At 41.8% G+C, this 26,216-nt stretch overlaps 1 protein-coding gene across 1 annotated transcript in view; it reads left to right on the forward strand.

Moving 5' to 3' along the window:
- The window catches only part of EVC (EvC ciliary complex subunit 1), a 609,121-nt gene that overhangs the window by 380,197 nt on the left and 202,708 nt on the right, over positions 1 to 26,216 (forward strand). Inside the window, exon 11 of the mRNA XM_086964104.1 lies at positions 10,029 to 10,127. Coding sequence (XP_086820230.1) covers positions 10,029 to 10,127 — 99 coding nt within the window. The remainder of the gene's footprint in view (positions 1 to 10,028; positions 10,128 to 26,216) is intronic.

The raw sequence follows: 26,216 nt of genomic DNA on the forward strand, positions 1-26,216 counted from the left end.
CGCCAGAGACTGGACCTATATTACTGTTTTTTTTCAGTGTTCACACACACACACACATATATATATATATATATATATCGCAACTGAGCAGACATTCTATATGAATTATATATATATAGTCGGCACTGGACATGTTTACTTAACGGTTCATGCTGGTTATATATGCATTGGCGTTTTCTGTACATAAATGAGAATGAATTTAACTTACACAATTAGCCACCTATAAGTATCTAGATCTTCCACGGGCTCGATGGATCTTCTGATGAATACAAAGCTCTGTAAAAATTATACATGAAGTGCTCAATTCATAATGTTTGGCTATTAATTGTGATCAAGATTTGTACTATTACAAAATTGATTTTAACGCCTGCGTCGATATTCAAATGTTTTAAATTTTATCGATGTATTATTGGTGCTTTGATGTCTGCTTTCTATGTTTATGTGATCTCCAGTATCACGTGCAAGGGGAATTGTGACATACATAAGGGTGTAGCTTGTACTTTCACGTTGTCATGTGAACAAGGCTCCGGGTTGAGCCGAAACGTTATGGCGACTAGCACGCAACTTTTTAAATAAAGAATAGCACTGAATCCAAGGTCCGTGTCTGTGCTTCTTGGGAGGGCGCTGGAAGCGAGCAAGCCTGGAGGCGGAAACAGAACCTGTTAATATATATATATATATATATATATATATATATATATATTCAAACAGTTTTCATCCCGAGGGAAAAAGGTTGGTCACACCTGGAAAAACTCAGTTTAAGCTGCTTTATTGACTGGAAAAACAAGCGACTTGAGGCTGAGTCCTGACATGTTTCGTTCCTCCTGGAACTTCTTCAAAGGGTAAGCCTCGCTCATAGACCAATTTCACATGGCTCCACAGTCCGATGTTTTAGCACTCATTTCGTTTGCCTCCAGTGGCCTTCATTTATGGAATAACTTCCGTTTCGAAATGCGTTGTGGGACTTGTGGTTGTGCATTGGTTCCAGACCTTTTGGAAGTGCAGTCCGATTTGTTTTAAGGTCTTCTCTCATTAATTACGTGTCTTACTCGGTGTTGTTTTCCATGATGCAATTTTCTGACACCCATTCGGAACTGTAATTCAAAAGGGCTGTGTAATTGTAAACCCTCCAGTGGGTAGAGCGCTGTGCCGCTTTGTTTGGTATTTCGGCGCTTGTCCTTGAAATGTTTCTCCGTTTAGCAGCGAGTTTTTTGTGGGTCAGCTTACATTTGAAACTGACAACCTCACCAATGCCGAGATCCAGTCCTCGGTGGCACCAATCCCCCTGTTTTCGGTTTCCCGTTTCAACAAGATGGTTCAGGGCGGGAGATTCACGGCGCTCTTGTGGCGGTGTATGACCTATATATATGACACTGAAAAAACACACACACACACATATATATATATATATATATATATATATATATATATATATATATATATATATATATCACTGAAAAAACCATAGGTTATAGACCATATATAGTTAGGGATTAGCATTTACAAAACCTTATTTTACTCACACAAAACCATTGAAATTCGCATATATAGTTAGTTGCATGGTCAGTGACATCACATGGTTTTTTCAGTGAATTTTCAAGGTTTTGTAAATGCTAATTCCTAACTATATATGGTCTATAACCTATGTTTTTTTCAGTGAATTTCAATGTTTTTTTAATAGCAAATATCAAAAGCTGTAAAATGTATTATTCTTTTAAAGGAAAAATATATTTTATATGTTTTTAATATAATTTTTTTATGCATCTGCCAAACCCTGACCTCTTAATAGTGCACTGTGGTGGAAATGATTTGGGCACTATGACTGGGGTTGGTCTGGAAATGCTTTTAAAGGACACCTTTCATCAATTGATGACACTTTTTCCTCAAACTGCCTTGGTATATTCCAATATATGCCAAAGACAGAATTGGAACTGGTCCAACCAATTTTGTCCACAATTTGAGAAAGCACGGAAACATGTGAATAAATCTGTTTCTGCTTACATGAGAGACTTTAGAATGGGTTCAATATTCAACAATAACTTGCGTTACAACATGCAAGACATCTACAGAGGAGATGGTGTGCACTTCTCAGATGAGGAGAATAGAATATTCCTCCTGAATTTAAGACTGTGCATTGGAACCTACTTGTAGGTACCTAAATCAGCCACAGAACCGAATAGCTCTTTTCAGATCTACCCTACCTCTGATCATTCTAAACGTTTATCTTTTTCTAAATTTTTTCACTATTTTTCACCAAAGTACGCTCCCCGGTACGCTTACCGGTGCGCGTACCGGGCGCTCTCCACGCGATTTATTTTTTTTGCCTATATGAGTGTCCTAAGCCCCCCTCAGAAAACCTAGAGGGTCAGGAAGTGTCTACCGTGCCCCCTTCTACCCATTCTGAACATTGTTTGCCCTCCATCTTGTGTCTCAATTCTACCGAAACACAAAATGGAGGACTCCCGTTACGCTGCCGGTAAGCGTACCGGGGCGCGCACCGGTAAGCGCTCGATAAAAAAAGGTGGGAAAGTAATTTACAGAAAAACCACTGGAGACACTTTCATCAAATATAGAATAGGCCCTATTACATAGCAGTCCCTACCATTTACCCAAATTTGATGGAATTCCATTGAGACATTTATGCTGTAGGCCTGACTAAATATCCTGAGGTAAATTACATGACAAAAACACATATGAAGTGTTAGAATTAACAACCAATTAAAATGTTACTTTCATTTTCTACTATTATTTCATGACATTTGGTTGGTTATGTACCTGAATATATATAAAGAAAGAGAGAGAAACACAGCCATTTTGACTACTACTTCCTGAAGCACATTTCAAGAGCATTTTCACTGACAACTTAAACTTCTTTTTGAAAGGTAAGATGTTATTTTAAAAATTTGAAAGGAGAACTATGTTATGCTAATTTGGGAAAACGTTTTCAGATAGTTATATACTGTCCCTCTGTAAGAGTTAGAGATTGAGATAGGCTTCTCTGTTATAATTATGGATTGAGTTAGGCTTCTCTGGTATAATTATGAATTTACTTAGCCTTCATCACAGGCACTTTTTAATAGTTCTACTTCCTGCCTGAAACCATATAGTGCCCAAAGATAACTTCACTGTTAAAAACTCACAAGTACCTGTTTGAACTTAAACCCAACAGTGCCCTATCTCTACTGATATATTTATTTTTTATGCAATTTACAGCAAGAAAATGGAAGCACAACACAAAGAAAATAATATTTCCTTTCAAATTAAGATTGAAAACAATACTAAAGAAGAAAATTAAGAAATTGACTTTTTGGATGACACTTTAGACCAATAATTAATTAAATGTGTTGAAGAATGTGAATCATGAAATGAAAAGAAGGACATACCACATGAAGTAATTATACAAATTCTTTTAGATTTTGAAAAATCAGAACAATAAATTAAAATTTTAAAAGTTAAAATTGTTTGAGACATTATTCTTTTTTATATGAAAATTATGAAATAGTACCCAAAAAGATATAATATAAAGTGAGACTTAAAATATACTGTGCAACTTTTTGTGTTACATAGTAAGTTTGCTCATAGTTACTTCCTTTCTCCAACTATATTATCTCCAATGTGTATTTATCATCTCTTCATCATCTCCTGCCTCCATATTGTTTCTGCTTTCCTGACAGACTATGGTATGAATTCCATATACCACAATAAATTCTGAAACAACATGCAAGATATCTACAAAGGAGACGGTGTATATTAATTTTTAGACTCTGCATTGGTACCTACATGTTGCTACTTAAATAAAAAAAAACAACAAAAAAACAACAAAAAGATCAATAAACATACAATATTTGAAAAGTCTATCATTCTTTTTTTCCCATATTACGCTCCCCGGACCGCTTCCCGGTGCGCGTACAGGGCGCTCCCCCCGCAAAAAAAACGATTTTTTTTTTTTTTTTTTGCCCCGCGGGGCCCTTTTAAAGCCCCCACATCAAACCTAGGGGGTCAGGGAGGATCTACTCTGCCCCCTTATGGTCATTTCCTCCTTTGTTTTGGCCACCTCTTGTGTCTCGATCCTACCGAGACACAAGATGGCGGCCACTCCGGAATGTTTAGAATGTTTACAGACACCCGAGAGCCAATCAGCTTTCCGCGCGCAAGTCGCGTAGCGCGCCCGGAGCGCTCCCCGGTGCGCGTACCGGGGCGCGCTTACAGATATATATATATTTTTTTTAACCTAAATTACTCAAAATCCACTATTGCACATATCTTGAGACCTACCAAAGGCACATCGGGCTACCAGTCCCTACAATTTTGCCAAGTTCCATAGAAATCCATTCAGCCGTTCGAGCTAAAAGTGAGTCCAACCGCCCTATGGAAAACTCAATGTTAAAAACACGTTTTGGGACCCCCCTTTTTTCTCGGCCCCCACTTCACGAAACCCCCCAAAAACTTTCAGGGGACGCTCAGAAACAAAATGTTCCATTTTCCAGAAAATTTCAGCCAATTCCGTCCTTCAACGCCAAAGCTATTCAACATAGAATTTTCAGAAATCCCTATTCAAAAAAATCTTAACTATATATACCTACTGGCGACCGCCAGTAGGTAATATATGTATATATATATATATATATATATATATATATATATATACACGTGTGTGTGTGTGTGTGTGTGTGTGTGTGAACACTGAAAAAATCAAAGGTCAAATTGATGTTATAGTTAGGGGTGAACATTTTAATTCCAACTTTAAAACTTTAAACAGCAAAGCCTGAAATTCACTAGTTATAATTTACTGAGCTGTCTATAATTTGCACCCCCCCACTGCTTATGATCACGTTAAATGACATCACTGATTATAGCACTTTTGACATCATCCAATGAGTGTGACAGTTTGCTAACTGATTCTAACACTGAATGTTATATTGTCAGCTATATCTAAAGAAACATTTCTATAGCTTCTTTACTGCTAATGAGTGCAAGATTTTGCAGCATGCTTAGACTCCTAATAGGGCTTGTGTGTGTGGAGGGTTTGGGATTTCCACGAAGAGTTATCCACATTACAAAGGCTGTGCATAGTAGGAGCTTCACCGCCTAACAGGGTTTGAAAGTCTGCAGGTAGTATGCTCTCCATGAAAGTTGTGCATAAAGTAACGGCTCTGCGTAGTAGAAGCTTGACAACCTAATGGGACTTGGGCGTCTAGAGGGAGTGCACTCTGCATGAAGATTTGAGCACATGGTGGTGGCTGTGTATGTAAGAAGCTTGCCTACCTAATGGGGTTTGAGTGTTTCGTAGAAGTGAGCTCTCCGTGAAGAGATATGTACAGGCCGAAGGTTTTGTGTAGTAAGATTTGGCCACGTAATGGGGCATGTAGAGTTTTGCACAGGGGGAAGGTTGTGTGGAGTAGGGTCTGGGAACCTAATGGGGCTTTTAAAAAAAAAATGTCTGTGAATTTCTAGGGATTTTTTTTTTAACATAAAAGAAGATATTATTACCAGACCTAACAATAGCGTCACTTTTTTTCAGTGAATTTCTAAGGGTTGTTCTTAATTGTAAATTAAGATCTTATTACCCTTTCTTACTATAATATCTATAGGCTGTGGGGTTTTAGGTTTAAACCTATAATAACTGATAAAACCCCACTGAAAGAAAAATAGCCCTCACCGGTGAAAACAAATAAACACTGGAAAAACACCTGCACAACCACAAACTAAATGCCATTAAAAGAAAGGAAAAAGAAAGTGAAAGAGTAATTTAGTTCTTACTGAAGGGGTCAATAAAATGTAACTATGTTATACAAGCCAGTAGTAAGAAAGACTGGCTAACATTATTCTGCTTGAGTTTTGTTCTTTAGGGATGCCACTAAAATATTGTTTCTTCTTCCTTTTACTTTTTTCAGTTTTATGGCCTTTGGTCTAAAGATGCAGGGTTTACTTTCACGTTATAGGTTTAGTTTAATTTTTATAAACTGGAGAGAATCAGGACATATCAAACTTACATTTCATATTTTGGCTACATTTGATTCTTTCACTGATAGGTAAAATGGCTAGTTTCATAAAAATCTTTCCTAATATGTGTCATCACATTTACTCACAGAGAATGGGTAAAAACCCTTAATACATCAGACCATAGTTTCTAGTGGGACAGTATTGATAGTAAGTGAATTGCCAACACCTCAGGCTTTAAACTTTAAATGCAAGGTATAGTGACAAGTATATATATCACCAAGCATCTGGGATAGTGGTGAAAACGTGACACCAGACTTTTGGAAAACATGGAACGCCGTGTCACTTGTTATGCTCTGCAAAAAAGGTTCTTCCCAAGTTCAACAAAGATTGGAGTGATATTGTTTGTATTTGTAGTGATTCAGCTATGTATATAAAAAATGTATGTGATGACCTGTAGGAGATCCTTGCCACTTGTTAGATGGTATGCTGAAAGCATCTTTACAATCTTCAGAGTTAATGAGGGATGCTATTGACTTTTTAGTCCATTCTGGTGCACTGTTTTCTTATGCCCAGGAACTAAAACGCACATATTTATCAATTCATGCTTTATGTGGCATCAAAGAAAGAGTCATCACAACTGTGTCCCTTAGCTGACGGTTCTCAGCCCAAGTGGCTATGAATGCTGAGAGGGCCTTTTCACAGAAGTTTACTTGGGAAGGAAAGCATGAGCGCACATGACCAAAGACTCACTGAAGAAGTATTGTATGGTGTACTACAATAAGATTCATTTGCAAAAATCTCTTTGGACCTCATACACGCTATACGTACACTGTCTATATAACATGTTTTTTTAGTGCAGAAAGCAAGCAATGATAAAAGCAAAACGTTCCATAAACACCGGAAAAACACTTTGTCTGTTGTTTTTAGTGGCGTGAAAATGTGTAACCACTGATAACAACTGTTTTTTAAGATATTGAAAACACTGAAAAAACCCCACCAGAATTTACCAAAAATAGAAACTGAAAACAGGACAGCCTAAATATCTATTTAACCTTTGTTTTTTTCAGTAAATTTCATGTTTTGTTTAAGGCAAGGTATGACCTTACTACCATATCTACCTATAATGTCACTGGCCTTTGGCACACAGGCTCTGGACCCAGCCCCATCGTGTGCAGAATCGCCTCCCCATGTGCAATCCCAGCCATTAGAGCACGCATCACAATGTAAAGTGGTGTCATTTTAAATAAGGCTTGTCCACTAGTTTGTCAAGGGGTCACCATCAATATATAAAAGGCAGGCTTGTTGGCTTTGTTAGGGGTGGCAACATCAATGATCAAGGTATGCCTATTGGCTTTGTCAAGGTTTCACCACATTAATCTATGAAAGCAAGCCTGTTGACATTTTCAAGGGGCCTCTACCTTAATGAACCAGCAATCATGCTACAATTACACATTAAAACCAATAGAATCCAAAGCCACATTCAAACACATTATTAACAAGCATTGCAATGTTTGCCAATAAACCTTTACAAAAACAATGTTTATTCAAACCACCATTAAACAGTGCCAGAGTCTTTCTTGTACACACTTCAGGCCCCATATGACCAACAGCAAATCGTCCCCACAATCCAGCTGACGAGAAAACCACTCCAGCTTGGAGTGCCTTGAAAATGATAGTAAGCTCTACTGAGGTCATGCTTTTAATAACCCAGGAGACTTACTGCAACATTTGTTTTAAATGTTCATGAAGGATGCTGCAGCCCTCCCTCCACCCCCTCAATATTAAAATGAACTTTTGGTGTTGTCCATCCCTCTTTGGGACACCACCACAAACCTTTTTTCAAAACAAAGACTTTCAAGAGCATAATGGGGGCACTCTCTCAGGAGGAGTAAATATTTTATTAGCAGCAAAGCTCCTGATCCTTTCTGCATGTGGCAGAGTGCCACGCATCTTTATTTTTTTGTATTTTGTTGGTACCATAATCTCATCCTTACATTAGGAGCTGTGGGGGAGGCCCAAGGCCCCTGGGGTACTGCCGGTTCCTCAGTCACCACTCTTGTTTGTTGCTGGTGAGAGCCAGCTGTACGTTTTATTTGCTGGTGCCCTAGTACCAACAACTTTTTAACATGTTGGGTCCCATGCGGTAAGAGCCAAGGCCCCTGCTGCCTCTGCAACAGTGAATGTTGTCCAATCCTGTGGAAACATCCTTACTTTCTGCTCGCATAGCTGGAGCAGTGCAATTTTCCCTGCCTGCATCGTTGCGGTACAACCGCGGTACCACAAAGCAAACTTTTATTTAATTTAGCCCTGCAAAGGGGGTCTCTGTGAGTGACACCTACAAGGCCTAGTGTGTCACAGTATCGCTACCCGCCCCCCCCTATGTTATTTTATTATTTTTCAGGACACAGGGACTTGAATCCTAATATGGCTGCCAAACATCTTTGTTGATGTTGTCAGCAGCCTATCAGATCTCAACTTTTGTTCTCCCAGTCCTGCGAGAGGCCTTCAACACTAGGGATCTATGAATTTTGTACCATAATTTCTAAAAAAACTACTAAACAGATTTACACCAAATCACAAAAACATTTTTCAGGATCCAGTGTTCTGCCAAATTTGGCGTAATTCTTTCTGTTCTTTTTCTAATTTTGTCTATAAAAATTGCATGGGGAATACGTTTTGGAGATCCTCTTTTTCCTCGATACCTGCTTGATGGATCACCCTGAAACATTTCAAGAAGGAGCTGAGGTGGTTGAACTTTTTGGTTTGGAAAGTTTTATTTTGATTCTTCTAACTGTGGCAAAGTTATTAGCAAAACTAAAAGTGCAGAAACAAAATCCCATCCAAAACAATTTTGGCTGGAAATTTCACCTAGAGTTTGTGCGCATCAATGTTGAATAGCTGTGAATTCCCACAACTTTTCTTTATGTTTGATTCATGCTGTTTTATGAAGCGTGAACTGGGCCTTGAAAGGTGTTAAAGCAATGTAAAGAGAATTCAGTGTGACAGGTCATCTAGCATATTATATGCTACATAAAATCAAAGACACAAGTAATACATATATTTTTTATCAAATGTGAATATGCCCCATTCAACAGTTCCGAAGTGCACATTATAGCCTTCTTCCTTTGGCTTAGTTGTTTATAGCTTCACAACAATTGACTACTTAAAGAGGTGTACTTGTGTTCTATTCTTTTACTTACCAGGCCTCTGATGGCTTCATTAAATTTGACCAGCATTCCTTTTCTGTGTGGCCATCCTGGATTTGTATGTTTTATGGACCCAGTCTCTTCCGGTATTATGACTGCCATGAGTTGCTGTAATGCGTTACCTAAAATTCTACAGAAAAATTGTTTTTCCCCAATTGGTTAATTTAACTTTTCTGTGAGGCCCTTTCATGAATAAGTATGGAATTGAAGGCATTATGAACCCTGCAGGACTATTTACACCACTCATGTACATTGCTAAATTTTCTGGCTCCAAAGAGCACTGTTGTGTTGGCTGGCCTGCAGTCTAAAGTACCTTTAGAAAACCCCACCTTTAAGCTATTCTTCCTCTACATGTGCCATGTAACCTATAGGGCTGGTTGCATAAAATATAAAATTGGAGCCTTTTATATGTTAAGGAACAATATGCCCCGCTGTGAACAGTTGTAAAATGTTGTTTGTCACTGTGCAGTGAAAGCTAAATGTTCCATGTTCAGGACTAGTTATGAATAAAAGTTACTTTTTTGGCTTAGTAAAATGATAAATGGGTTAATCAAAATATTTTTCTACTTGATAGTAAAAATAAATTCAATGGTGAACATAGTTATTAAAATATGGAAAATTAATTATTTAATTTTCCCTATGCACCGTCCCTCCAAATACCCCCCACGCGGCCCCACCGCTGTTACCTGCACGGACCGCAGCTGGTTAGCACCGGGAAGACCACCTTGGTGGTCTACATTACATATGCAAATGTCATATATGAATAAAGTACTGATTCTGTTGAGTACAGTTTGGACTTCTATGTGGACTACATGCCTTGTAGCCATTCATTAAAAGACGTTGAACACAGAAATAACTATACATTTATATCTTTTCAAGGATTACCACAAGCTTATGGAAAAGCAAAGGGAAATTTGGTGTGACCTGGAAGAAGAGGAAGATTGCAAAACCACTGAAGCTGTTGCTGACCTTTGCAAGGTAAAACAAATATGTATTGATTAACATAAAACTATGCTGGTTTAGACAGAAAGCACAGCATGTTCCTCTTCAACATAGAGTTATAATTATATATTTATTCACGAATGTAATGCCATGTTAGTGGATAGACAAATACTTTCCAGATCACGTTCCGGTGATTTAAAATCTTGTATTAAAAATGTAATGGCTAAAGAGGTGTGTGATTATATATACTTTTTTATTTATTTCAGTAAATATATTCATTTAGGATAAATAGACTGCAGTTGTAAAGGAGCACACAACAATTGAGGGCAGGTCAGAGAGGCATAGGCAGCACACGGACAACAGAGGGCAGACAAGGAGCATCAGGAGCAGCCCACAGACCACGGAGAGCAGGCACGAAGGGCAGGGGCAGCCCACGGACCACGGAGAGCAGGCAGGAAGGGCAGGGGCAGCCCACAGACCACGGAGAGCAGGCAGGAAGGGCAGGGGCAGCCCACGGACCACAGAAGGCAGGCCAGAGTGGCAGGCACCGCATATGAAAAATAGAGGCCAGGCACGGGGGCAGGGGCAACAAACTCACCATGAAGGGCAGGCAGAAGTGCATGGGCAGCCCATGGAAGGCAGGCGGGAAGGACAGAAGCAGCAAATGGAGAATGAAGACAGGCAGAGGGGCAATAAGATGACTACGGAGGGCAGGTGGGGAGGTAGGAGAAGCCATCGGGGCAATATCGGGCGAGGAGGGAGGACTGGGGCAGCACACTGGGAATGGAGGGCAAGTGAGAGGGGGCAGGGTCAGCAAGCTAGCCACAGAGGGCAGGCCTCAGGGGCAACTCATGGGCAATGGAAGGCAGGGGTGAAGGACAAGGTCAGCACAGGGAAAGCAGAGGTCACACAGGAGGGGACAGGAGCCACAAGCTGACCACAGGCAGGAAGGGAGTAGGAGCCTACAAGAAACAGAGGGCATGAATTTGGTTTTTCTTTCAGCGCGGATAAAAACACTTTTACTATAACAGCACTGCTTTCAAAGCATTATTCAGCACACTTGGCAAGCTCACCCTTGTGGGCCCATCCTTAATGCAAGCATCTGAAAAAGAATCCTCTGCAATATGTGAAAATAAAACTTTAAATGCACAACCCTGTCAGCAAAAAGTTACCTTCCTACAATGCACTTTATTTTCTTTCTTTTTATATTTCTTGCTAAACCTACTCCCATAGGAGCACCTGATTTTCCTCCCATAGCGACCACACCATGTTATCTATTCACTTAAGCATTCTATCCATACCTAAGGAGCACAACAAGGTTATAGGAGGTCTGAACTTGTCTAGGAAAAACGGTTCTGAACTGAAGTGGTCACAGGCACATAAATTAATTCAGGGCCCCGAAATCCTATTCCAAGTAAAGGAGGAAATATTAGCCTGCCTGCTAGAGAACACATCGCCTTTATTCTTGGTTACCCAGATCATTGCCCTTTTGGCGAAAGAAAAAGTAGCACTTACTCGGGTCAAGTTACCAAATGCTACCTCTAATACTGGGTGGTTTGATACAGCCAGCGCCACAGCAAAAAAGACCTCGTAAACACCCTAAAAACCCATCCTAGAGACTCCTATTTGATTCGCGTGTTACGCAAAGATTATAAACTAGCGAGGAGGGTGAGGGAGAAAGATCTTAGGGCGCAGGCATGGGCAGACCTAGAGCAAGCAGCTATCTCAGGCAGTAGCAGAGACTTCTGGAAAATTGTGAATGCCCCACATTTTAAAGACACCAGTGATCCTACACTAGACGTGCATGTAGATGAAGAGGCATGGGTGAGACATTTTCAAGGAATATTTGGTCTAGCAACCTCCCCAAACCCACTATTATCTTGTCCAGAGCCTTTACATCAGGGATGGCTAACTTTCTCTGTATCAAAGATCAGAATGGAGTTGGAATCCAGTAACCCCGGTAAGGTGCCGGGACCAGACGGAGTCCCAATTGACCTCTTTCAGCAGAATTACGATATGTGGGTCCCTTTACTTGCAAATATTTTTAATAGCATTCAGATAGCAGACCCTCCTTTCTCTTGGAACCATAGTGTAATTGTGCCTATTTATAAAAAAGGGGAGAGGGGGGTCTCCAAAGAATTATCGCCCCATTTCTCTTCTTGATGCCACTGCCAAACTTATGGGATGGGTTCTTGTGCCCCGATTGGAGGATTAGGCCGAATCCCATTATATTTGTATGAAGGCGCAATATGGGTTCCGTAGAGGAATGGGGTCGGTTGACCAGTGTTTAAACCTCTCCCTAACCATTGGGAAACATACTAAGGCAAAAGGCGGGAAGCTCTATATGGCCTTCATGGACCAAACTTCAGCCTTCGATTGTGTGTCACACTCCTGTGGTCCATGATGGAGGGTATGAGTGTCGATCCGCCGATAATTGGATTTATTCGTCAGCTGTATGCCAGTGCCACTGCCTGTGTAAGGTATGACAGGAAGGGGGAGTGCACTCGCCTCTTTAAAATCGAAAAGGGAGTAAGACAGGGGTGTGTTCTTTCGCTTTTTTTCAGCTACACGAACGGTGTAGAGCCCTCCCTGTCTGCTCTACCGCTGAATGTGCCCAAATATGATCATACCCCCTTCCGATTTTGGCGTACACCGACGATGCAGTATTAATAGCCAGATCTGGGTCAGCCCTACAAATGCTAATCACAGCATGGCCTCCCTTGATCTAAATGTTAATGAATCCAAATCATTCATAATTGTGGCTGAAGCCGCAAGATGTGAGAAATATCCCCATTTCCAGTGTCAGGAAAGAAAATCGAGGTGGTTGACTCCTTTTCATATTTTGGAGTGCTTTTTGATAAAATCACTCATGGTCTAATTTAGTGGCGTCAAGAGACCAGGGTATGCAAAGGAGCATCAACGCTGTTAAAAGATTTCCCAAAAAATTGGGAGGAAGCCCACTGGATGTAATCAAAAATATATATTCAGCCAAAACAAAGTCTGCTGCAACATATGGGGCCGGAGTTTGGGGTTTGGCGAAGGGTGTCCCGTTACATCAAATAGAAGACTCCTTTTTTAAAAATCGTGTGTCCTTACCACAATCAGCCCCAAACTATATCTTACATCTTGAATTGGGGCTCCGCTACCTGAGCGATAGCATAAGATTGGCTCCAGTCCTGCTGTGGCTCTCATTATTGCGGAGGTCTATGGTGGACTTGACCCAAACCATCATTAGGGACTGCTGCAAATTAGATTACTATAAAAGGATCCGGTGGTTAAATTATGTAGAGGCCCAATTGAAAGCTTTAGGGATGGGATAATTATTTCAGGACCCTGAGTCCTGCAAAAGGGTCACAAAGAAAAGGATAACAGACTTATTCGTCCAGAGATTAAAGTATGCCCGAAGAGAAAAGAAACATATCCATCATTCCTCTATTTCTTATGATCTGGTTCCACCAACACCAGGGGAAGGTTTCGATTATCTTGTTCACATAAATAATGTGCAGCATAGATTTATTCTCCTGTGTTTTCATATGAATATGATCCTGCTACTCCGGGGATCCCCTCAAAAGAAATAAAAATTAGCAGATCTCTCACCCTTTCCCTGCAATAACCACACCGTGCAGTCAGACCTACACATGGTATTATTTTGTAAAAACTAAACAGAGGAAAGGAAAACATTTATACTCCCAATTCTGAGGTACCACAATTTCAGGCAGTGTCGGGTGGCTATGTATTTTTTAAAAGCCCTACTGGATCCATTTGTATGTTTTTGTGTTGCCTCATTCTTGTGGGCCTGTTTTAGGAAGAGGAAAACGGTGGGATGACCTCTTAGCAGTCGTGATTAATTGTAAATTTTTAACAGTTTTTTTTTAATGATTTCATATGAGCTTATTTGGATCATAGCAAACTTGTTTAATACTTATTTTGATCCTACATATATTAATCCTGCGCGTAGCACTTTGCTCCGCCTACGGAGTGGGCGTAGTGTTGCCTACTTCGTGCTTCACAAAGTAGGCGTAGTAGGCAACACTACGCCCACTCCGTGGCGGGGCGAAGTTGCCCGCCAGCCGCCTCCCTCCCGCCCTCTTCTACAACCCTATTTTGAATATTACATAGAGTAAAATAAAAGAAAAATAACTTACCTTGAATGCAGCGTCCCAGGCTCGTTCTTCCTGTTGACGCGCCGACTTCTTCAAACGAATGCGCATGCGCAGGCGCCCACGCATGAGCATTTCTCGCAAGAAATGCGCAGGCGCCCATGCATGCACATTCGTGGGGCTACTCTAAGTGTGTGGGTGGGCGTAGCGCCCACCCCACTTCACGGAGCTTCGCGTAGCCCCACTACGCGCACTACGCCCACCCCTAATACATATGTTTATATATTGGCGCCAACATTTTAAGATGATTTGTGCTTTTATGATCCGTTTTAAAAAGATCAAATAAAGCTGTGTGACTGACTGACCTACTCTTTAGCTGCATGGAACTACAAAAGAAGAGCTCTTTTTAGAATGCATGTCTTTAATTTCTTTACAATGTCCTGCACATTTATAATTCAATTATTCTAGATATTGCTGCCTAAAACTCATTTTTAATTAGGACTTTATTACCAGAAAGCACACACATTTCTCAAAATGTTGACAGACATATCTGAAGTCTCAGGCACACAATGAGCACAAATGGATGACCCTCAAAAGTTTCTAAAGAGTATTAACATCAATTAATAAATCATGGTATATTAAAAACGTGGGGTTCAGACGACATTTAAAAAACACTTGGCCTTTGGCCTCATGGTTTATAATAGGCACCAGAGCCCCACGATGGCAATATAGACCCATAGAACACAGTTATCCTTTATGTATGTATAGGTGGGTGCCTCCAATGGTGAGGGGGAACTCACCCTAAACATGCAGTTCAATTTGAAAGGGAAATTACAAGCACTCACAGGTTTACAATCCATTATTTTAATCAAATTGAGTAGATGTGTTTCAGATGATGCCTTTATCAATGCTCATGCTAGTGAAATTAGCCTTGTAAGACAGTCACTTTTTAAAGGTATATAATCAGCGCTTCCATTGGGCCGTTTATCCTGGACACAAAAAGAAGACTATGCCATCTTAGCACTACATACTTTTATCATGTTCAGCCACCATGTTGCATATAATTTCACGTTCAAAACAAATGTAGTGCCGGCCTATTTCCCAATATTAAAAATTATTGTCCAAATATGGAGTTAACCCTAAATAGGAATAATATCAAGAAAATGTCCCAGTACTGATCATTCCACATAAGTAGCAGGTTAATCTGTCCTCCACTCGTAATTCCTTGCTGCATGGGCTGTCCTTGGGCCCCTCCTTTGATATCAAATCAGCAAATCACACTATCCTATTGACCATTTAAATCCGCCACTTCACTTGCCGTTTTGATTTAAATGTCAATGTGCCCCACGCTCCTACCACAAGCATATAGCGACCCGCAGGGTTAAGTAAGCTTGCCGCACCCTGATATTCAATATTTCGGGACTCCCTTGTTTACGGGAACCTCTGCTTCCATATGCCTCATGCGGTTGTGGAAAATTTCCAGGAAAATCATACCACAACGAGCAGAGGGACTTGTCGAACTCTTAGGGCGAGTGCCTCCAATAGTGAGGGTGGAACTCATTTTAAACATACAGTTAAATTCCAAAAGGAAATTATGGGCACTCACTGGTTCACAATCCATTACTTTAATCAAATCAAGCAGACACGTTCGGTTGATGCCATTATCAATGCTCATGCAGGAGAAATCGGCCTCGTAAAAAAGTCACTTTTTAATAGTGTATAATCAGCACTTCCATTGGAGGGTTTATCCTGGAAACAAAAAGAGGACTATGCCGTCCTAGTGCAACATACCTTTTTTTCATTTTTAGCCATCATGTTGCATATAATTTTACATTCAAAGAAATGCAGTAGTGGTATATTTCCAAATATTAAACTGTATTAGCCAAATATTCTATCAACCCTAAATAGGGATACTATAATGAAAATGACCCAGTACTGATCATTCCGCGTATGCAGCAGAGTAATCTGTCCTCCACTCATAATTCCACCTCCATGGGCTACACTTGGATCCCTCCTTTGATGTCAAATTGTAATATCGCCCAATCCTCTATGCCCTTCAAATCCACTGATTCACTTGCCGTTTTAATCAAAATGTCAATGCAAGTGAAATCAGCTTCATAAAACAGTCGCCTTTTAAAGGTGTACAATCAGCGCTTCCATTGGAGGATTTATCCCGGACACACAAAGACTATGCCATCCTAGAACCATATAATTTCACATTCACTGCAATTGCAACATGGTGGTCAAAAATGAAAAAAAAGTTTGTTGTACTAGAATGGTACAGTCATCTTTTTGTTTCCAGGATAAACCCTCCAAAAGAAGCATGTGGATTATATACCTTTAAAAAGCGACTGTTTACGAGACCAATTTCACTTGAATGAGCATTTATAAAGGCACCAGCCGAAACACATCTGCTCGATTTGAGGAAAGTAATGGATTGTAAATCTAAGCGTGCCTGTAATTTCTAATTTCCTTTTTTGAACTATATATATGGGTGTGTGTGCGGGTGTATGTGTATGTATGTATGTATGTATTATACATATATATATATATATATATATATTCCCAAGGTTTGCTTCAAAGACGAGTTCCGCACTCCAGGAAGAAAAGGAATATTCCTTCTGTGATCGGCGTGGCAGGGACTGTGATTAACAAGCAGGGTCTCATTCGGAGGCTCACTGGAGGGCTGCTTGAACTTGTCCGGAAAACGGCGTGAGCAAACTAACCCACCAAAGGGTGAAAATCAGATGCAAATCACCACAAGTCCCAGCGTGCAATAGGAGTACAAATGGAGTGAAATAATTGCTGACGCAGCGAGATGACACACCGGAGGTCAATAAATTAAAGAAATAACACGCAGGGGACATGGTAGAGATCTGGAAACCGAAGCTGCTCACGCAAGCCTCAGAGGAAGGGGAAAGAATTCCCCGAAACGCGTCAGGCTAAAGGACTTTGAAAAACGGGATGAGAAACTGCTTGCCTTACAAATAAAGGGTGTTTACCTACCTTGCCTGGGAGTGCGGAACTCGTCTTTGAAGCAAACCTTGAGAATATATATATATATATATATATAGATATATATATATATCTATATATATTACCTACTGGCGGTCGCCAGTAGGTATATATAGTTAGGATTTTTTCTCTATGGGATTTTTGAAAATTCTATGTCTAATAACTTTGGCGTTTGTGGACGGAATTGGCTGACATTTTCAGGAAAATGGAACATTTTGTTTCTGAGCAGCCCCTGACAATTTGGGGGGGTTTCATCAAGGGGGGGTCGAGAAAAAAGGGGGGTCCCAAAACACGTTTTTCCCATGTTAATTTCCATAGGGCGGTTGGCCTCACTTTTAGCTCGAACGGCCGAATGGATTTGCACGAAACTTGGCAAAATTGTAGGGACTGTTAGCCCGATGTGCCTTTGCTAGGTCTCAATATATGTGCTCCAGTGGATTTTGAGTAATTTAGGTTCAAAAAAAGATATATATCTGGGCGGAGCCTAACCACACATCTGATCTGATTGGCTGTCAGCACTTCATCCAAGAAGTGTTGGCAGCCATCTTGGGACCAATATACATGATAGCACCTCATTAAAAAGCATTGTAGTTAATAGAGGGTTTTAGGACTTTAGTTACATTATAAATCATTTGTTGATGGTACCATACTCGTTTTAGGAATTGTGGTGGGTTCTAAGGTGATTTTACCATGTGAAAAAACCTTCTGCTGTGATATCATGAATATTGTTTGAAAGAAAACTAATATCTCATGATTTTCCCACAGTGGTTTGGAAGGGGATCTATAAGCTAAACTGAAAGCATATTTTCTGTAAATTCACATTATCTTTCTCAGTCATGTGAAAATGAAGTCTGACATTCTCAGTAAAACATGTACATCCAACAAGGACAGAGACTGTCAGTTGATTCCTTTGTGTTCTACTGCAGCCTCCTAGAGTGTTCTAAAGAACAACTAGAGCGCTAACAGTCCTACTTATTACAAAGGTATGGCACACCTGAAGCCATCTTGATTGGAATAAAGTGGTAACTCTTAAAACATTTAATTTAAAAAGAAACAACATGAGGGGGTATATTTTGCCATAGAAAGTATGATTAGTGCTGCAGAATGAAAAATTAGGGCACATTTTGAGTGACTTCTCAAATCCTTTTCTATTTCATTAAAACATTCTGACATGCAGTCTCCCAAAATGGCCACCAGAGACAAAAGAGCCCAAATATCACCCAGATGTAGCCCAAGTATAGCCCAATGACAGAATGTCCCAGAGTGTTCTAAAGAACAACTAGAGCGCTAACAGTCCTACTTATTACAAAGGTATGGCACACCTGAAGCCATCTTGATTGGAATAAAGTGGTAACTCTTAAAACATTTAATTTAAAAAGAAACAACATGAGGGGGTATATTTTGCCATAGAAAGTATGATTAGTGCTGCAGAATGAAAAATTAGGGCACATTTTGAGTGACTTCTCAAATCCTTTTCTATTTCATTAAAACCTTCTGACATGCAGTCTCCCAAAATGGCCACCAGAGACAAAAGAGCCCAAATGTAGCCCAAATATCACCCAGATGTAGCCCAAGTATAGCCCAATGACAGAATGTCCCAGAGTGTTCTAAAGAACAACTAGAGCGCTAACAGTCCTACTTATTACAAAGGTATGGCACACCTGAAGCCATCTTGATTGGAATAAAGTGGTAACTCTTAAAACATTTAATTTAAAAAGGAACAAAATGAGGGGGTATATTTTGCCATATGAATTATGATTAGTACTGCAGAAAGAAAAATTAGGGCACATTTTGAGTGACTTCTCAAACCCTCTTCAATTTCATAAAAAAATTCTGACATACAGTCTCCCAAGATGGCCACCAGAGACAAAAGAGCCTAAATGTAGCCCAAATATCACCCAGATGTACCCCAAGTATAGCCCAATGACAGAATGTCCCAGTGTGTTCTAAAGAACAACTAGAGCGCTAACAGTCTTACTTATGACAAAAGTATGGCACACCAGAAGCCATCTTGATTGGAATGAAGTGGTAAGTCTGAAAACACTCAATTTAAAAAGGAACAACATGAGGGGGTTAATTTTGCCATAGAAAGTATGATTAGTGCTTCAGAAAGAAAAATTAGGGATCATTTTGAGTGACTTCTCAAATCCTCTTCTATTTCATTAAAAAAATTCTGACATGCAGACTGAAACATGCACTTTGAATACCAGCAGCAGACGTCCCTGGTGAGCAGTAGCTTTACTGCAGTGATCTAATGTGCAACTAGAGTGCTAACATTCAGAATTTATGGCAAATGTGTGACACATCTGAATGCCTTCTTGAGGGAACCAAAGTAAACAAGCATTGAAAATGCAATAGATCTCGCCCTCGTTTAAGTTAAAGCCATTCTGTTTGTAAAGAGGTGGCTTTTTAGCTTTGCATTTTATTAGTGTTTTTTCAACTTTCATGTAAATAACATGCATCTGTATGCATATAAGTATATGTATGCATGCATTTATGTTTGTATTTATATAGATATACAGATGATATATGTTTATATATGTATGTATATATATATATTCACTGAAAAAAACCATAGGCTATAGACCATATATAGTTAGGAATTAGCATTTACAAAACCTTGAAAATTCACTGAAAAAACCATAGGTTATAGACCATATATAGTTAGGAATTAGCATTTACAAAACCTTGAAAATTCACTGAAAAAACCATAGGTTATAGACCATATATAGTTAGGAATTCGCATTTACAAAACCTTATTTTACTCACACAAAACCATTGAAATTCCATATATAGTTAGTTGCACTAACTATATATCGCGCACCCGCAATCCACTGCTGATGATGTCACATATTACATCATTCATGACATGGTCAGTGACATCACTGATGACATCACTGATGACATCTCAAATGACATCACTGATGACATCTCATTTGACATTACTGATCACATCACTGATGATATCATTCATGTGATAATACGATGAACCTCATCAGACTCTAATATAACCTTAGATACAATCAGTGTAAACAGACACTCACAGACTGTCGCTCATCCATGGAGTTACTCACACACCTAGTCAGTCATGCAAAGAATCAATCACACCTCCATTTCCTCAACTATACAGTTATACAAACTTTACTTATTCAAACATATACTAACACATTTTTACTCTCTTATACAATCCCTGATACAAGTTCACAATGATCCATACAGCCACTCACACATTCACTGGCTCTTATGCACAGTTATTTATATATGTCAACTCTCACATGTACTGTGTTTTACATATGTACTTACTTTGACATGTAGCACTGAGATATCCATTCACTCACCAATACACTCATGCACACAGTCAAACGCCCATACAGCTGTTTCCACATGCACTTTTGAAACCATACATCTAGTGAATCAACTGCTCACACATCTATGCACAGAGTCATACACCTCCCAGCCACCCACACACACACTCAGTCTCCCATACAAATACTTGGGCAACCAATCAATAACCCACATAGTTACTCATATAGCTACTTATCAACACATGCAACAGTTTACAGAACAACAGACATAATGATGCACAAATTAAGACAGTTTAGTCACTAACCCATGCACTCAGTGAGACACATTTAATCACTCACTCATACAGTCAGTCATGCACCTACTAAATCCTTCATCCAGACACTTATACATCCACGCATTCTTCAATATGTAAGACATATTTTAACTTTACAGAAACATACAGTCACTGGATGTTGTCATCAGTGATGTCATCAGTGATGTCATTTGAGATGTCATCAGTGATGTCATCAGTGATGTCACTGACCATGTCATGAATGATGTAATATGTGACATCATCAGCAGTGGATTGCGGGTGCGCGATATATAGTTAGTGCAACTAACTATATATGGAATTTCAATGGTTTTGTGTGAGTAAAATAAGGTTTTGTAAATGCGAATTCCTAACTATATATGGTCTATAACCTATGGTTTTTTCAGTGAATATATATATATATAGATATATATATATATAGGGAGAGAGAGAGAGAGATATAATATGGAACTGTGTAATATGGTCCTATATTGCCATAGAGAGGTTCTGATTTCTGATGACATCATGAGGCCATGTAGTTTGTAAATGGCACCAGAACTCTGATGGCAATATAGAACCATAGTATATGTGGTAATTGCCCCAGTAATGGAACTTTCATAGATTCCCATGCTTTGTATAATTCCCCGTCGTCAGAATGGGAGCCTCGGTAGTATAATAACCATAGAAACAAAAGAGAAACACAGTATTTTGTATCCTATCACTCTCTTTGGGTAAAAGAGACCAAACTTTTGCTAGGACCAATCAGAGCAGCCTCACCCTCTAGAACCTTCCTGAGAGAGCTCAGAGCCTCAGATTTTTCTACCGCACGTTGTGCTAGGGAGTCTCCACTGAGCTCTGCTCAGTTTTCTTCTACAACTTATTGGATTTATTGGATTTTTAGATTTTTACTACTTCAAAAGATGTCTGACAAGGAGAAGAAGGCCCTGTTCAGGTCCTGTGCCTCTTGTGGGAAAATACGACTTTTTGTTGAAGATAAGCATGACAACTGTATTTACTGCTTATACCCAGACCACAAGGCCACCGACTGCAAGATCTGCAGAACATTCACTGCCAAGACTCTCCATGACCGAGAAGGTCGACTTTTGACCTGGCTTCAACAGATGAAGACTCGGAAGGGGCTGGTGTCTTCAGATGAGGAGGATTCAACATCTATGAAATCCTCTCATAAGTCCAGAAAGAGGGGTAGGTCTCCCCCTGGTTCTTCTTCTTCTATCGAGCCCTCTCTTAAGGCCCCTCACAAGATCTCTGATAGGTCTGAGAGGGCTGGTCCCCTTCAATCTCCTCACGGAAGTGAGAAGGAGAGGCAGGGACAGGCTTCTGGATTGGCTATTACTTCAAAGGACAAAAAGGAGGTTTCCATTACTTCTCCTCCGTCCAAAAAGGAGAAGGCCAGTGACAAACACTCTTCTGTCACTTCTGGAACTGGTCCGGAGAAAAAACAGCGTTCGTCGACGACGAAAACGTCAGGTACGTCGACGACGGTTCCTTCTGCTAAAGTTCCCGCTGTTTCCATAGCTCCGTCGACGGGCTCGTCGGCGGTAGCAATCTCCACGTCGACGACGTCTTCGTCTTTCAAGATGCCAGGTTCGTCGACGATTTCTGTTTCCACGTCGACGACAATGAGCCTTAGCAAGGTCCTGTCGACGGGCTCGTCGACGACGAAGACCACGTCGACGATCACGACTACTTCTACGTCTACGATGATGATTGTGACGACGAGTTCGTCTACGAAGCCGTCGACGATCATTCCGTCGACGACCAAAGCTGTGTCGACGACGACGACGGCTGCCCCGTCGACGATGGCCCTGTCGACGACCAAGACTCCGTCGACGAAGGTGAATATACCGTCGACGACTGCTGCTCCATCGGTGAAGACTCTTACACCGTCGACGACTGCTGCTCCGTCGACGACGAGGTCGACGTCGAGATCGTCGATGAGTCAAAAACAGCGATTTTCTCCTAAAAAGATGACAATCACACCGGAAATGACATCTCCACGACGAGTGTCGTCGCATCCACCGAACATGCTCCTAGAGGATGAGTCGGAGGAAGAAGAAGAGGAGTTTGGTCATTATGGAGATGCCTACAGTCCCTCAGACTTGCATGTAAAGATGTAGGACACGGACACGGAGGACTATTTCGAACATGCACGTGAACAACAGGTGCACTATGTTTCTGAGGAGCGGCGTCCTACTGGTTTAGGACAGGACATGGTGGCCATGCCGGTCTCTCTGCTCTCTGATCTTCAACTGATGTTACAGGATTATAGAACCAGGTTCCCGTCAGAACCTTCTACGCAGTCTACACAGCCTCCTCCTCAGGGATTTCCACAAGCAGTGGCTGATCTGCCTTCTTCGCAGGGGGTGCCCCACCTCCCAGTTCAGGTTATACCTCTGGTCCGACCTCGCACACCGGATCCTCTGGTCCGACCTCGAACACCTGATCCGGAACCAGCCAATCCGGTCAATCTGGATACCTCTTCGGACGAGGAGGGGGTTCATGTGGATACCTTATCTGATCCATTACAGGACCCAGATCTGGATCAGGGTGACAGTGGCCTACAAGACCCGGACGCCACTGGTCGTGATACATCTAGTTCCCCTCCTGTGGACATAGGAGAGTTCCATCACCTGATGGAGAGAGCGGCGAAAAGATTTGGACTGCCGATTACCAGAGAGGAGTCTGAATGCTTCCTCTACGATTTCAAGGAGCAATACAGAAGATCCGTCAAGTCTATTCCGATCATCGAACATGTGTGGGAGGAAGGCATAAAGATCATGCAGAATCCAGCCACGGTGATTCCAGTACTCCCCAGGCTGGAAAAGAAGTACAAGGCTCCGGAAGGCAGTCCAGCTTGTCTTCTTGGTCAACCGAAACCTGATTCAGTCATCTCTCAGGCCGCCCAAAGCAAGTCGAAGAATACTACGATGCCTTTGGCTACGCCTCCAGACAAGGACGGTAGACGTCTGGATAATGTGGGGAAGAGGTTTTCCACCATGGCCAGATTGCTGGTTAGAGCGGCCAATTCTCTCGCCATTCTGGGCAGATACGATCGCCAGATGTGGTGTGACATGGCACTGTATGTGGAACAATTGCCAGACGTAGCATGAGAGGAAGCCAAGAGAGTGCTGATGGAAGGGGAAAAATCATCTTCCGAGGTCATCGACTGTGCGATGGACATCACCTCCACGACTTTTCGGGCCTTAGCGAGTTCAGCGGTGCTACGTCGCCAGGGCTGGTTAAGAGCCACCTGGTTTCGTCAGGAGGTCCAAAATAGGATCCTGGACCTCCCTTTTGATGGCGAAATGCTTTTCAGAAAGCATGTGGACGATGCCCTGCAGAACATAAAGAAAGATACCGACACGGCAAAGTCGCCGGGATCTCTCAACTATCGCAAGGTCCCATTTAAGGGCGTTCAAGGCAGGGGTTTCTCTTCGTATAGAGGCAACGCCCAGCAGAGATATTCATCACAACCGTCCCAATCTTACAAGACCCAGTACTCTAATCAGCGGCAGGGACAGTCGGCGTCTTACTCTCTCCAAACACCGCGAGGACGTCAGAACCGTCAAGGACGGGACGGCGGCAAGCGACAATAGCGGCCTCCTGGCTCTACCTGCTGTTCCTTCCCTCCCAGTCACATCAGTGGGGGGCAGGATTTCCTTTTGCCTGGACAGCTGGAAGTGTATAACATCGGACCAGTGGGTCCTGAATATTGTACAGAGTGGCCATACGTTGGAATTCCAAGATCTTCCTCCAACACGAGCTCCGGGAGCCATCCGCACGAAACATCTGGGTCTACTCCATCTAGAAGCCCATCAATTGTTCCTCAAGGGAGCAATAGAACCGGTACCTCTTTCTCAGAGGGGCAGAGGTTTCTATTCCAGGTTCTTCCTGGTGCGGAAGACGACAGAGACTTGGCGCCCCATTCTAGACCTACGGGAGCTCAACGCTTATCTCATAAAACTCTCTTTCAGGATGGTCACTCTACAGGAAATCCTTCCTCTTTTAAACCCAGGCGACTACTTGGCTTCCCTGGATTTGGAAGATGCGTATTTCCACATTCCGATACACCCAGCTCACAGGCAATATCTGCGGTTCACAGTGGTCAAGAGCCATTTCCAATTCAAGGTGCTTCCGTTTGGCCTGCGGTCTGCACCTCGGGTGTTCACCAAAGTGTTAGCACCTGTGGCTGCTTTTCTGAGGACACAGTCCCTAGAGGTGTTCCCTTACTTGGACGACTGGCTAGTCAAGGCTCCATCTTTCGAGGAAACCTCTCACGCTGTTTCAACTTGCATTCAGTTATTCAGACACCTAGGCCTTCAATTAAACAGCAGCAAGTCAGTTCTGCTTCCCTCCAAGACCGCTCGGTTTCTGGGGGCGATTTTGGACACCACACAGTGCACGGCTCGTCCTTCGGAGGACCGTCAACGGAAGTTGATGATCTCAGCTCGCCAATTGGTCCAGAAGAAATGCTTGTCAGTCCGTCAATACAAGTCCCTTCTAGGGTCGATGTCATCCTGCATACCATTAATACCTCATTGCAGGCTGCGAATGCGCCCTTTGCAGGAAGAACTAGACAGGCAATGGCGCCAGGCAGACGGATCATTCAACGACAAGGTGTTAGTGACTTTGGCAATGAGAAAGGCATGCGAATGGTGGCTGGTACAAGACAATATCGCGCAAGGTCTGTCGTTCAGAATTTCGCCATCCCCCCTCATCATAACCACGGATGCCTCTTTGGAAGGCTGGGGAGCGGTGCTCCGCGAACTTCAAGTCAGCGGACACTGGAGCGTAGATCAGCGCCAGTGCCATATCAATCTTTTGGAGCTAAGGGCCATTCGGTTAGCTTTACTGGCTTTCCTTCCCAAGGTTCGCAACCGTTCAGTGCTGGTCCGGACAGACAATACGACGGCCATGCACTATGTAAACAAGCAGGGGGGGAACGAGATCACAGACTCTGTCCACAGAAGCTCAGAAACTCTGGGATTATGCCATCCTTCACAACATCAGTCTGAGAGCCGAACACCTGGCAGGTTCTCTCAATGTCAAGGCGGACGCCCTGAGTCGACAAACAGCGGTGACACACGAATGGGAATTGAATCAGTCCATTCTGGAAAGAGTGTTCTCGGTTTGGGGAACACCTACCATCGACCTGTTTGCCTCCCCAGTGAACGCCAAATGCCAGTTTTACGCAAGCAAGGTTCACCCTCAGGGGTCCCTGGGGAATGCCCTTTCGATGGCCTGGTACAGCGCATTATTTTACGCTTTTCCTCCAATTCCCCTCATTCCTCGAGTATTCAAGAAGATGAAGGCGGAACCGTGCAAAATGATTCTCATTGCACCAGCGTGGCCCCGGCAATTTTGGTACACGGAGCTCCTGCGACTCTCCCAAGC

The sequence above is a fragment of the Lissotriton vulgaris genome, chromosome 3_2 (assembly GCF_964263255.1).
Source record: "Lissotriton vulgaris chromosome 3_2, aLisVul1.2, whole genome shotgun sequence".
In the NCBI taxonomy this organism is placed as follows: domain Eukaryota; kingdom Metazoa; phylum Chordata; class Amphibia; order Caudata; family Salamandridae; genus Lissotriton; species Lissotriton vulgaris.